Below are 14,933 nucleotides of genomic sequence, written 5' to 3'. Positions count from 1 at the left end.
GATTTCTCTTTTATGAAAAGAAAAAAACTTTAAACAAAGAGATCAAAACAATTTGTGAAAAAGCATTTACAAATCGTTTTGTATTTTGATTTTTTTGTATAGTTGATATCTATGCTTAATATGGTCTTATACCGCAGCTGGAAACTGCAATTTTGGCCTACTCGACTATGTGTAAATCACTTGTATATTTTCTATGCTACGGTGCTAAAAAGAAAAAAATTATTCTCTCTTGAAAATGAATTCATTTACTGATTGCTATGTATTGTTGATTTTCTTTATTGAAAAAGTATGACCACGATGTTCATGGCAATTTCTAAATCGTTTAAAAAAATTCGTTCCGTAATTTCGTAAAAACTTCGCCTGATACATTTTACATAGTTTGATCAAATAGGTTTAGTCAAATAAGAGTTAAAGATGCAGAAAAGAAATATTCAACATTGCCTTTGCACTAATTGTATTTTGAACAATCTTGAATGAAATGTATTGGAAATAATCAAAAATCATAATTTGCAAGGTATGAGAGTGAGAATCTCTTACAATATTTAGAATCTGCAGTTCATTTTCGTTTTCTCCTGTGTACATTTCTTTCTCATTATAGGTTCAAATTGAAAAATGTTAATATCCAGCGTGCTCGGGGTAAGCAAAACTCTAGTTCGTTCAACAAACACTTGGTCCAATAATGGTCAATGGCACTTTCGGTGGTTGAAGAAATAACCGTTTGCCAGGTAAGTGATGCGTTATGAAAATCAGACCCTTAAATTTAATGACAAAGGGACAAGAATGGCAAAAGCCTACCTACCTTCTGCATTCTACATTACGACACACGCCTGTACCAAAGCCTAATTTATTGCCAAAGTTGGAATAACATTCAAAACGGGGCCATAAGTTTTCAGGCGATCATCGCATATACATTTACCGTTCTCTATTATTTTTCAAATATCAGAAAGGTGACAATTAATGTAAGCTAGGGTAAAGTCATTACAAAGAAGGAAAACCTTTGAGTTCTTTATTAAAGGAGTGGTCAGAATAATTTAGAAGTCAATTGATGCTGCAAGAGCTTTGGTCGTTCACCTCGTCTTTCAACTACCTTCTGACCAGCACAGTTCGCTTTTCATTAAAGCATTTTTAAAACACTTTTTAGGGGCAATATGCTGTTGATAAACATTTCTGTAGTTATTCACTGTGTACGAACATGTAGTTTGTAGCGCATTCTACACCTTTTTACTGTGGTTCGACAAAGCAAAATGTTTAATGGCTTTAGTTAAGAAGTTGTCAAGCGTTTTCTGCCAAAGAGACGGGCTGAGTCATATTTATATTTATTTTCAAGTTACAATATTTAAATTTGGTGTTAGATATCAATTGACAATTACATTTTTAGTAATCTCAACGTTAATCATGGAAAAGTTTCTTTAGTACCAATACTGGCAATCGGAGACAGTCGGAAATGGCATCAGCACTTTTAGTTGTTGTTAGTAGTAGGATGGAAGATGTCTGTAATGATTTGTTTCAGAATGTTTTACCAACTAACAGCCAGCTAGAAACTTAAGCCACCTTCGGAAAGCAAGCATTAGTACAGTAAATCTACATTTTGAAAAAGCTTGAAAAATTTCATTAAAAAGAAGCTACTAAATATCAATGTACTTCGTTTTCTTATGTTAAAAACATGCCAAGGCATCATGGATGTAACAGAGACTACGATTAAACTAGACGATTTTCGTTATTATTCTACAGGATTGTTGCTGTCAACCTAATTCAAATAGTTTCTTTTAAATTCTTAAAATGCATAAACTGTTTTAACCGACTGCATAAAAGCGTTGGATGACATCTCAGTGCATAAAAGCTATGTTGATTTAATTCTCATTGTGTTACTTTGCTTGTATTATAACAATGTTACTATAAATGAAGTGATTTTACCCAATTTTTTTCAACGCAATTTTCAACGTTGAGATCATGAGAGATGAGACGTTGAAGAAAATTAATGTGTGAAACTGTTATGATGAATACATGATTTGTGACATATATTGGCTACAGCAGTGTGTAGGATTGGTTGCAAGTATTAAACGGATAACGACATTATATGAAGCAACGAGAAGAGTTTATTGAATTGCAGAATAGTTTGAACATATTGAACTTCTATCGAGCCAAATACAGAAATAAGTGAAAAAATATATAACATATACATAGTAATAACAAAAAGTTAAACAGAAATATATAGTAAAAAACAACATCCTGAATATGGTAACGTTGCATGTTTTTGATTTTCCTCATTCTTTTCGTATGGTTTGTTAAGGTCGCTACACCACTATAGAAGAATTTCCCTCGCTTATTCAACCTCGCCCATTGGCGAGACAAAGATATAAGATATGATGGAACATACAATAGTGACAAGACAAAGTAAGAAAGAAACTCGCTGAAACCAGGCTATTCACTTCGTATGTAGTAGTGCGGCCAACTGGAATGCGAGCGAGTTGCAGCAGAAATGAAAGACCTGAATCACGTTGAACCGATCCCCAATATCTCAGTAAGCTTATGTGCGCGAGCGAGATAACTGGTTGGGTTGAGAGTGTAGGCCGCGTTTCACTAAGAACTGCTGCAGCATTTCACACCTTCTTCGACCTATACCGCAGTGTGTGTGCAAACGTTGCAGCGTCTACAACTTGTGGTAGTGGCCTACTCATATTCTTAGCAGCTTATAAAGTATGGTTTGTTTTTCTACTTAGTTCAACAGAACCGTTCGTCGGGTGTGCATGTACGCAGCGGATTAACATTAATTATCATTTTTATTGTTGTTTATTTAATTAAATCATTTCTTTGTGAGAGATCTTAGCTATCAAGAAGGTGTAGCTCATCACCCTTCAGGGAACTCTGTGTGAATTCCACGGCACGTTCCAAGGTGCTCAGTGTAGAGAAATATCGCGCACGACGTGTGAAGTGTAAATGTTAAAACAGTGCTTCGCATTTTCAGAATGGATGAGGTGCAAATATCGTGAACGCGATCGTCCAATCGAAGTTCAACATCGAAACAGTTGGCATAAAATTCAAGTTCTACTGGTCCACGATCAACTCTAGCCATTTGTCCTGCCATCTTACCAGCTTTTAGTCACTATATCAACATGCATTGTGTCAAGTATTTTCACAGCTATTAACGTTTGTTTATCGGTGTGAATGTCGTACATCATGAAATTGCTATAGTGCATCCATGAGTGCCATAAGAACCGTGCTTCGTGGATTAAAATAAAGTTTCATTCAACTTCGAAAAAACGCCCAAAATTTTCTGTGATTCAAGTGTAATTCAGTGCTATTACGTGGAACACCGAAACAGTGAGTCAGAAGAATATGAAAGTTATAAAACGAAATTAAAAATATACTATATGTATTGTAAAAGCTTGATATGTGCCCCTAGGTTGTGGTTTGTTTCGACACTTTCATATTTCTCCTTGTTATAAAAATTAAGGTAATCTTTACCTAGTGTTACTCATAAAAAACGTTCCTGACCGTCTCAATCAAACTAACAAATCTTCAACTATCAAAGTGCTGCACTAGCTGCCTGAAATAAGTAAGTCTAATTTTCATCCGATCAATCAATCCATGCCGTTTACGAAATTCATATTTCAGTTTACATTACATGCTAAATAATCGAATTCGATTTGCTACCAACGAATCTGGAAAAGGTGAAAACAGTCATGAATAATGCAGTGTATCTCTTACGTTAGACAAACTATCGACAAGACTTTTAACAGTTCCTCTATAACATGTTCAATCTTAACGATGAAAAAGGCTCAGCAGAAATAAGCTTGTCAATATTTTCAGATAATTTATGAAAATTGTGAAAATTGTGTTCATATTTTATCAAAAATAGATATAGAATGTTAATATAAGAAACTATTTTGACATCAATCATTCAATTATCCGTGGTTTGTTCGAGTAACTCAATTTTTACTCACAACGAACTGTTCAATATATCTTTTTTAATTTTAGAAGAACGGACCGGACCGTATTTATGACTATACAATATGTTCCTCTGAAAAAGTGTTAATTATAAATCTAATAGAGAATTATCTAAATGAAAAAAGCTGAGTTTTATTCCTATTGTTAGCGTAGTGATTTTGAATTATGATAATTAAGGAGAATGAAAATAAATATTTAGTCTTGATTTCAGAATTGATGAAAAACAATTTAAAGCCTTTTAATAAATGCTGTGTATGATTTTTACTGTAGAATGCATAAAGCTTTAGCTTATAGCTGCAGGTAGATTGTAGTGTACATACAAGAATTAAACATTACTGCCGATTTCTCATATTACGTGACGGGCACAAGAATGCTACTTTGGTAGTCTTTATGGTTTATGGTAAGAATGGTCTTTATGTAGTCTTGTTTTGCCTAATCGTAACAACCTATACCTAGATTGATAACAAATGCTGGACCTGGCATAGTTCAATAACAAATGCTGGGCCTGAACCTACGAGCTAGTTACCATCTTAGTTCGATAGATTCGGACCAGATCGGTTCGAAAAGTTAGAAACAACAGAGCACACAATCTACTGATTTTTCGAACCTGAATACCATTTCGTTAGAAATTTTCAGACTACAACCTTTATTACTTACTTTGGCCATTACAGAGGTCTTTACTAAAATGGCAAGAATATAAAACCATGATTTCCAACGTCCACCTCGTTGATAGGTCAGTCGGTAACGCTCATCGTTGTCACGCAGCCCGGCTCGATCGCAGCCGGGCTCGAGCGTGACAGGAGCGTTGGTGCGGGACCAAAAACCTCGCTCGTAAACAATACAACGTTACAGTAAGAAACAAATACTAACATGGTCTCTGTTGCAGACCAAGACCGCCGGGTTGTAATTGCCGGATAAGAGAAGAATCACTTAAAACGATAGAGACCAAAAAAGAAATTTTTCATTTTTTTTTAAGTTCTGATAAGGCCGTATTTCAAAAATTGTCGCACCACTTCTTCCTTGATATATTTTATAGAGCTGTCGTTGTCACTCGTCGTTTTTACGCAGTTTGCCATGGGTTTGAATCGCGGGAGCGGTTGTCACACAACTGGCTTGGGTACGACTCCCGGTACCAACGTGACAGGGCTCGAGGGTTGGCTCGACGCCAACACCTCCGCCCTAAAAAATACAACGTTACAGAAAGCAACAGAGGCTAACATTATCTCTGTTACAGGCCAAGACGGCTCAGTGGTTGTAGCCGAATACAATAAGATATGTTTTATTAGTTGATAGTCCAGAAACGAAGAAAAAACAAATGAGGATAATCAAGCAAATAGTTTCTCGTGCACCAACAAACTAAATTAATCATAAAGGGTTATATTTAGACAATAAAGTGTAAATAAAATATAGAATGTGTTTTCGAGAAGATCGTTTTTACATATTTTTCGAGTCAGGCCATACATACATGGACTGTTGACTTCCCAATGCTCAATATCTGTATTTAGTTTTTTATTAACATGCAGCTTTCACATTCCAATACCAAACACATTCAAAATCGTATATTCTTCTGTTTTGTGAATCCGTCCTAATAAAACTATTTGTTACTATTGCGTGTTACTAAGAAAACATTGTGCGCACTATTCACGACATTCAGCGCTTTCTTAAGTAGCGCTGTAAACAGTAGTTCCGAAAGGGGTAGCATAAAGTTTCAAGGTCAAGAAGATACGTTTAATGCCGAGGTCCGAGAGGCCTTCATCGGTGAGAGTACCACAGATTCTTCCGGTCTTCATTTTACAGTTCCTTCACGTTGTCAAATAAACAAAGAACAACCCGATCGATATCAGAACTAACAAAAATAAAAATCATTTAGTTGAAAACTATCTCTAATTCTCCCTCTCTCTGTCTATTCTTCTGTCTTCTCTCTCTGTTTTTGTTTTTTTTTTCGATTCCCGTCTCTTTTCTCCCTGTTTTTAATCTACCTCCCTGTGTATAATTTCTCAATTGGAACCACAATATATTCCACCTTAACGTGGTAGGCATTGAATTATTCAGTTCTTCTGACTTTTTCGGAGAACAATTCAAACATTTTAATCAAGTGACATGATTAACATGATCCACTTTCAAGTGACAGTAGCTTCACTACATACTAGGATCACTATATGAGCAAAATTGAAGAACGGGTTTCAATGGGTTTTCAACCAATGGTCGGGTTTTAAGAACGAGTTTCATTATTTTACGATTTTGTTTTTTCGGTTTTTTCGGTTTTTCTACTTCGGAAGATTCTTGTACCATAAGCTTTAGTTCATGTCGTATTCCTTTTGGTTTCATCTGTCGAAACTGCTGGTTTAGATTAGTAATGCATTAGGTTGTTGTCAATAGTCATGCATTAGCTAATGAGATTCTAAATTAAAATCTATAAACATTATGAAATTCTAGTTTGTTTGTCACCTTAACGTTTTAATATCACGGTAACAATGTGCTGGCTTTAAACATTGTTGGGGTATTGAACCTGCTGACGATTTTCAATAAAAGCTTAACAGTGACAGTCACCAACAATATGTATTTTAAGATTGTAGAGATAGCATAACTGTTCACGACTTAGAATAACACAAGACGCACTAAATGTCGTTTGTTGAATTTTAAATTACGCTGAATTCGGTTGAAAACTTAAATATTGACAAATATTTTTGACAAAATTGTTTTCGCTAATTTAGTGATAAATTCAGGATAATGAGTTCTATGACCACAAAGAATTTAACACATTTATTTAATTTAATTTTAACACATTTATTTAATTTGCATTTGTCATATTTAGTAATTGTTACAGATTTTCGTCCATATTAAATGGAACGGCGATGCTAGTTTCTTCATTCGATTTGTATCATGTCAGCATATTGAATCATATGAGCCAATGAGCGTTTCTTCCAAACTTCAAAAAAATCGGTCAGAACGATGTTTGATAGCTAGTAAAACATTATAATATCAATCAGTATAAAATGTAGATTATAACGGTTTTGCGAATCCCATCGAAATTTTATTTATATTGTATTTTTTGACGAATACGACTTGGAGATTGTTTCTTGTACATTTTGTACAATTGATTCAGTTGAAACACAGAGTGATTGAATAGGAAATTCAACATTCGTGTAAAACGATGTCGAAAAAAACGACTGAAAGCTTTTAGTGATGACGCAATACCAACAGATGTTCACTTCTCGATTAATAGCTTTCAAAAATTATCATCTTTTCAAGAGAGATGCGTATGTGAGTGCTATTCCTTTACTTTAAAACATTCTCCATCATTTTCGGTTCAGTTTGGCCACGAGTATTACTAGCAGAGATAGTCACGCCGGTTGGAGAAGATCGAGAGCTGCTCGTAGATAAAACAAAGATACATTTTTTTGGTTTTTGTGACTCGTGCGCGTTATCGGTTGTTTTTCGAGGGAGGCTGGTAAATATAAATGTAAATATTTTCGATACATTCATTTGGGCGTGCCAATGGCTCAAAGGAACCGCGTTATCTGTCGGTTATCCCAACTATTCCAACTAAATGGACCTTGGTTGAACGATTCATAAGGCAGATTTATTTTTTGGGTTTGGGTGATTTTGAGTTTGTTGTTTTTTTTTAAATTGTAGCCCAGCCAAAGTGAGCTGATCGTACTGAACTGAGAAGATGCTTAAAATTGTTTTATATCAGGCTGAAAAAAAACTCTGTCGATCGAGTATCACACGGTTTTGTTATGCAGGCAAATGTGCAACATATATCAATAAAAGAAATAACCGACCGAATGTACCCACGAATGATTTTCACAAAAACGAAGTTATTGGCGTACAGCCTTGGATTTTGCAAACTTCCCTTTTATTCACCAAATTTATTGGTACTGTTGTTCTACATGTACATATTTTGCTTTAGTTTCTTGAAAACATGGAACTTGGCTCATGTGGTTTACACCAACAGGAAATTATCAATTTACTTAACATCAACACCACTTTAAATTATTTTCATATTGTTTTTAGTCCAAAATATTCTATATTATATTCTACACTACACACTTTTTATTCGAGTTATTCACAACGGACTTGTTAAATTGTTTGATCAATTTCAGTAAAGCTTAACAGAACTTAAGCGTGTGATCACGATAGTCACGTAACTACAAGATTTTCTTGATTGTCCCCATGTTGGTAACCTTAACATTAAATACATCAAATGATTTGGCCTGAAGGCTTCAAACTTTCAATTTTTACTTTTGTTATTGTTGTTTGCATTTTTTTCATTCTTTTTATAGCTGTATTAAAACGATTCTTCTTCTCACAGTATAACTTCGTGTCGGATTTTTCGTTAGTTTCTACTCTCTAAATAAAGTGGTCCTCGACCTCTTCGCCTTTTATTCTCACTCACACAACAGTATATTTGTATTCATTTTTGTGTGGTAGAGTGGTATACAGGGCTTCTTTTCATTAAAACACACCATTACTTAAATATAGTTTTTTATTTTTCAAAGTTTCAATGTCACAGCCATTTTATGAAAATGTCGCAGGATGGTCATTTGCTATAAATGAGGGAAATGTTAAAAAAAATTTAAAATAAATAAATAAATAAATAACATAAATAAAAAAAAAATTCAATAATTAAATAATCTAGATTCATCATATTTCCATATAAGATATTGTCAGGTATAGGAATTCTTGCATGCGCTGAAAATAATGATAAATAAGGTTGATAGAGCGGTCTGTAACGCTCGTCGATGTCACGCAGCTGGGTTCGATTCCCGAGACCGGTGTGACCGGTGGTTGTACAGACGTGCAGCATACACCCCAGAGCCTCTATTCGAAACAAAGCGATAGAAAATTGAATTGGAGAATTGAAATTGCATTCGAGCTGTCGTTATGCCAATGATCGTTATGATCGTTATGTCGTTATGCCAATATGGGCATTGCTAGTGTTCGTTTTTGGCTCTTCAAATTTTGAACTAAGATTTGATGTTATTTATAGCAGCTATAGCGTTTTCAGACAAAAAAGGCTTTAAGTAATACTACGACAACAAAAGCATTTTTTCTAAATCAAAATAAGCGAATTAACTGAGATCGTTAACTGAATTTATTACACCCCCATAATAAATTAAGTATTTTATATACGCAACCAATGATGTATAATGTAGTGTATTCCATTCCAGTTTCAATTGCAACAAATTTAAACATTTTAAAAGTATGGCAATTGAAAAATGAATAATCTAAACACGTACGAGGTGTGTTCCGAAAGTTCTGAAAATTTTCTTTTTACTCGGGCTACGTATGTTCGATTTTCGATTTTTTGTGGTGTTGCTACTTGGCCCCCGCTGATAGAGTAGTCGGTAACGCTCTTCGCTGTCAGCGCAGCTGGCCAGGGTTCGAATCCCGGGACCGGTTGCGACTCAACCGGCCATGGTTTCGATTCCCGATACCGGCGCTGACAGAGGAGGGGGGTTGGCGCGGGAACAACAACCCCGCCCGTACAAACGAACTGTTACGGATAGCACCAGGGATAATTGACATTAACATTGTCTCTGGTGCAGGCCAAGACCGCAAAGCGGTTGTAGTGCCAAAGAAGAAGAAGAAGAAGGTTGCTACTCATGTCACTCATTAATGGTGAAAAGTTCGGTCACTTTGAGTCATCATTCAATTTCGACAACTGTTTTGCTTGGACAAGATTTGGCTCATCGTCGATTTATGTGTACTCCAAAACTAATTGACCACGAAGAGGATTTTTTATGTTTTAAAAACACGAAAAATACGGTATCGGTAGGCGAAACAATGCGCATCGCATTGTTTCGGACTAAAATTCGCACAGAACCCACGATGTGTGAGCAGGGGCGCGACAACAAATTTTGGTTTTCACACTAGGCCGAGCGTTTGTGACGGATTTATTCGGGCGAATTGCGCGTAACTTACAGGTAAAATTCCTTATTGACCGTTCTGTCCTTTAGGAACAACTTATGTCACCACTTATATGAAGCACCACTATACTGCAGTTGATTAAAACTTTAAGCAAAACTGTTCATATTCGACCAAATTTGACTTTTCGACGTTCACATCTTCTCGGCCCTCTGACATAATTTTGAACCATCGATAAGTGCTGCTTTGGGCTTTTAATTTCGTTTTTCACACAAAATTTGATAAACATTCTTTACCATTCATTTTTTTAAGTAACAAAAATCGACGATGAACCAAATCTTGTCCAAGGAAAACAGTTGTCAATAACTGATTACTCAAAATGGCCGAATTTTTCATCATAAGTCACTGACATGTGTAGCAACATAACGCTACAAATCGAAAATCGGATATATGTAGCCCGCGTAAATACAAAATTTGTCACAACTTTTTGAACACGCCACCTATTGCATGGCCTAGATATTTGAACATGAACGTATCGATCCTAAATTAATGTTACAAGAACTGCAATGACCATGACACCTGACATAAATGTTAGGTGACTCAAGTCAATTTAAGCATTTTTGCATTAACATGTGTGAATACAACTCGCGATTCCACACAATCTGGATCTTTTGGAGAATTTCTTTGAATTTCCGATTTTACAAAAATTACATTATCTTGGTTTTTCATGAACTTTCTTTTTCACCAAGAAGAAAAGAAGTTAGCAGGGGGGTTCGTAAAAAATCTAACAATTGCCGAATATGACCATATTGTTGCTTCGTGTGTTCTTTCCACACAAGCAATCAAATTATTTAAAGAAAAAATTATTAATCATGAAAGTCCAATAAAAAAAGAAACTCTATCCGTAAAGGGAAAATGAATTTGATACAATATCTACCAGTCTAACAATGTATTTTTTTAATCTTTGAAAAACGGAGAATGTGTGCTCGTCCGTAGATCATCCTTCTCGCTGCATCAATTCATAAGTTTCTATGCGAAAGATGTCAGTTCTGACATCGCATCAACTAGAATCTGTGCATCGACATAGACATAGACAGTGCATCAACTAGAATACAAAACTTTAAGTTGTTATATAATAAGACTCTGCCCGGTCCAATAATAATAAATATCTAGTTTTAAGGTATGTTCAAAAAGGTTTAGGACTGTTTCTTATCTAGTTAAATGTTATTTCTTATCTACCTACCTGTTTTTTCTCATTTAAAGTAGTCCTAATGAGATATCTTACACTTGTGCTAACGTTATCTATCTTCAAAGTACTTGAAAAAAGTATTTCGTAAAGAAATAAAAAGTTAGAATAATAAAAATGAGAAAAAAATTGGTTCACATGATTGACAAAGAAAGAGTCACAGGAGACTAGTTCTGGAGAATACAGTGGCTTCGGCCTTATTTGAGTGTTGTTTCTCGAGAAAACTTCTCGCACAGGCTATGAAATTATCGCTTATCGCTTATAAAGCTATCGAAATTGGACAATTTTGGAACGAATTTCGTAAAAATCGACCGTGTACAACTCATAGGTAAAAGTTGAATGATAAAAGGTCATTCGACGAATGACCAATACAATTTGATTGACTTCTTCGATGTTTTCGTCTGTTCTTGTCGGGCGTCTGATACTCTATTTGTCGTCTTTGACACTTAACAGCTATCTGATAAGTGATAATGACAATTGTTAGGCATTTCTATTTGATTTTTTTATGGAAGAATTTTCGATAGAAAATTTATCTAAAACAGATAATAAGAAATTCTTATTATTTCTTAGACGAATTGAATGAAAACATCAACCGGAAAACATAGTTTCGACCATTTAACTATTTAGGTCTACGTTTAGGCAAGCAATTTGGATCAATTTATAACTGCGGGGACACACGATGCGTAACGTAACAAGTTTGACGTTAACGATTAATGCCAAACTGTTGCGCTTCTGTCAAAACGTATATGTTAACTTGTTACGTTACGCATCGTGTGTCCACGCAGTAAAAGTGGTTTATTCAAGTCTGAAGTTAGCTAGTCGAGTAACAAATTTAGGTTTTGACTCATGGGGTTTACATTTTTGAGTTTGTACACGCCTTGTATTGTCTTTAAGTCATACTACATTGCAAACTGCATATGCATAGTTGTACTTATATATATATATAAAAGGTAGGTCCCGGCGAGCTTCGCCACGCCTCATTTCATTCTCATTTCTCGACTATCCGGCGTTTCAGAGGATCGTACTTCCAGATGACGTCCGATCTGCTTCCCTTCCCGCCCCCCGTTATTCCTCCGTTTCGGACGATTGGCTTCTTTTTTCATTTCCCGTTACTCATCCTTTTCAGACTACCAGAATTCCCGGTGACATACACGATCGACTTTCCTTCCCGTTTCCCGTTGGATACATTTCAAAACTCGCACCAGCTGAATTTGGCTCAAATTGCTTGAAAACTATCCGAGTTTACCTGAAATGAGCTTAGATTTTGTATGGGAGCCCTCCTTTGTAAAGAGTGGACGGGTTTCAAACATTCACCAGAACATTTCTCCACCCCTAAAACCCCCGCCTACCGAATTTGGTTCGATTTACTCGAAAACCTTCGAATGGGACGTTACTTATGAGACGTTACGTATGGGACGTTATGTTACGTTACGTTTGTATGGTATCCCTCCTCCACGGAGGTGTGGGAGGGTCAAACTTCCCTATTCACAATCCGGGGTCACAAAACTACGCTGTGCAAAATTTCAAGTGGATTGGTTCAGCAGTTTTTGAGAAAAAGCGGTACAGACAGACAGACAAACATCCATTTTTATATATATAGATTTTAATTCTGAATTACTGTATGCAACTAGCATAAAAGTGTGATAAAGAAAATATAGTGTTAATCAGGAATAACAATGTGGGGTTTTCAATAGACAAACAGTTTAATGGTTGTTTTATTATTCCCGACCTATTTCCAGATTGAGATATTTTTTCGTATTAAGCATATCAATACGAACCCAACTTCTGGCAGGTCCACCAGTCGTCATTTTGTATTTGTATAGTTGTGTTGTGTGATGATTAAAACCAAAAGAAGAGATTCAATAAACCATTTTTTGAATTAAGGCTATAGCTTAGACTACCTATCTAGTCAGTATTTCATTTTCTGTGATTTGTACATAATTTTAATTTGTGATTTTGAAAAAAAAAAAACAACAGTAAACTAGTATCCGTAGGTAACAATCAGGCACTGATATGTCTAGCGTCGTACGGGAGCCCTTTAACACAGACTGAGTGAAAAGAAGGGGTTCAAACAAGTAATGGAGTACAATATTGGTGTCCTTCTACAGGTGAATTTATAACAAGGTACTTATGACAAGGTACAAGGTACATGGTACTCTTATAACGATAATCATGCATTATTTTTCTAGCAAATTGTAATAAGCTCGTTCTAAAAATGCATCATAAGACGTCAAAAGGCCTGTAAAAAGTTCTAACTTACACGAAGTATTCAAAGACGATTTTGTAATTACTCGACTCAGTGTTGTTGTAAAATACAGAAAGAAAAAGCAGTAACATGAACAGGTTACTATAAACGACGAACGATAAATATTTTGAATAATTAAATTTTTTACACAACCATTAACCAAAAATAGACAATTTTGTCAAACGACACGAAAATTAAATTTCAGTTAAAACATTTTACAATTTTTTTGTGTTATGCATATTTTCAAAATCGACTTTTCTCAAGAAATATTAGCTGTATGGCTTAATTCCTGCCGTTTTTATTTGACATTTGTGACCTAACTACAACAACAAAATGTATGACTAACTTAATGAAAGTATTGTCCGTCGTTAGCACCTACTTTCTTCCATGTTTTTGGTAATTTATTGATTCCGTGTCGATAGAACTCCTTATCGTTTTTAGTGATTTACTCAGAGATCCATTTTTCAATACTTTCATAAATAGTACTAGTCCGAAAGAGCAACACGTGGTGAATACAGGTTTAACCGTTCCCATCCGGCATTTTCGAAATATGTTTTGACCGGTTTTGGGATAGAGTCGAGCGTTGTCATTTTGAAAAATTAGCTTATCATGACTTATTCCATTCTCGTCGTTTTTTGGCAAAAGCTTTGCTTCAAATGCATTCATTGTTGTCAATGAGATTGTCCTTCAATAATTTCATTAGGTTTTAAAAGCTAAAAGTACACCACACCTTTCATATCCCACCATATGCACAGCACAACGTATGTGCAGTGAATATTTCGCTTTGGTTGCGATTGACCTGGTTCATCAAGCTGTATCCTTTTTGGGTTTAGTATTCTTGCAATAACTCATCTTTTCATCACCAGTGACGTTTCATACTTTGTTTCTGCCGTGCAAGCAGTAATGAAAAAGCACTCGCCGCAAAAACGCTCTACCAGGGATAAATCTCGACATGTTCGAATGTCTAAAAACGGTGTTGTTTATACTTTGATCAAAAAACCTATACTGCGTTAGATGCATAATGACAGTAGCTATCAAACACATATTTCATAAAAAAATATTGGTTATATTTAATGAGTAACGCCATCTCCAGTAAAACGGTACGAATTAAATCATACACCTAATAATTTACAGGAAGACTTTTTGCCTATGTGTTGACCATTTGGTGATTGAGTCAACGAAAAACATCAGATCAGTTGATCGACGGCAACTGTTTTCATTCGCCATTATTGAAGATTTTTAAATCGTTTTGTTAAAATGTAAAATGATACATAGAATGCTTAAAACAATTTTTGTGTTTGCAATAACAACAATACTATAAGATTATAGCCGAGTTAACACGCGATAAGTGTCCCGTTCATTTAATGCAGTCTACGCTCTCTTTTGTTTCCACACGTCATCGGCCACGGTTCAACGAGCGACTTCGATACGAACCTCTGTAATGTTATAAACCCGACTCATGTAGCCATCCATGGCCGATGAGGATTTTACAAATATATACAAATATAAGCTTATTCTGAAAAGGAGGAATTGTCACATGTTTCTTAAGCTTATCTTGTTAAGTTAGATTTAGTTAACTATTAAGTAAATTCAATAAATATGGTCCAGTCCGTTCTTCTACGA

General features: G+C 35.3%; 1 protein-coding gene across 1 annotated transcript in view; it reads left to right on the top strand.

Annotated features, from left to right (window-relative positions):
• Positions 1-686: 686 nt before the first annotated feature.
• The window catches only part of LOC131214107 (homeotic protein ocelliless-like), a 31,991-nt gene continuing 17,744 nt past the window's right edge, over positions 687-14,933 (top strand). The window contains exon 1 of the mRNA XM_058208470.1: positions 687-725. Coding sequence (XP_058064453.1) covers positions 687-725 — 39 coding nt within the window. The remainder of the gene's footprint in view (positions 726-14,933) is intronic.

The sequence above is a fragment of the Anopheles bellator genome (genome assembly GCF_943735745.2).
Source record: "Anopheles bellator chromosome X unlocalized genomic scaffold, idAnoBellAS_SP24_06.2 X_unloc_1, whole genome shotgun sequence".
Lineage (NCBI taxonomy): Eukaryota > Metazoa > Arthropoda > Insecta > Diptera > Culicidae > Anopheles > Anopheles bellator.
Note: the sequence above shows the minus strand (reverse complement) of the source record. Positions and strands in the feature narration are given on the sequence as shown.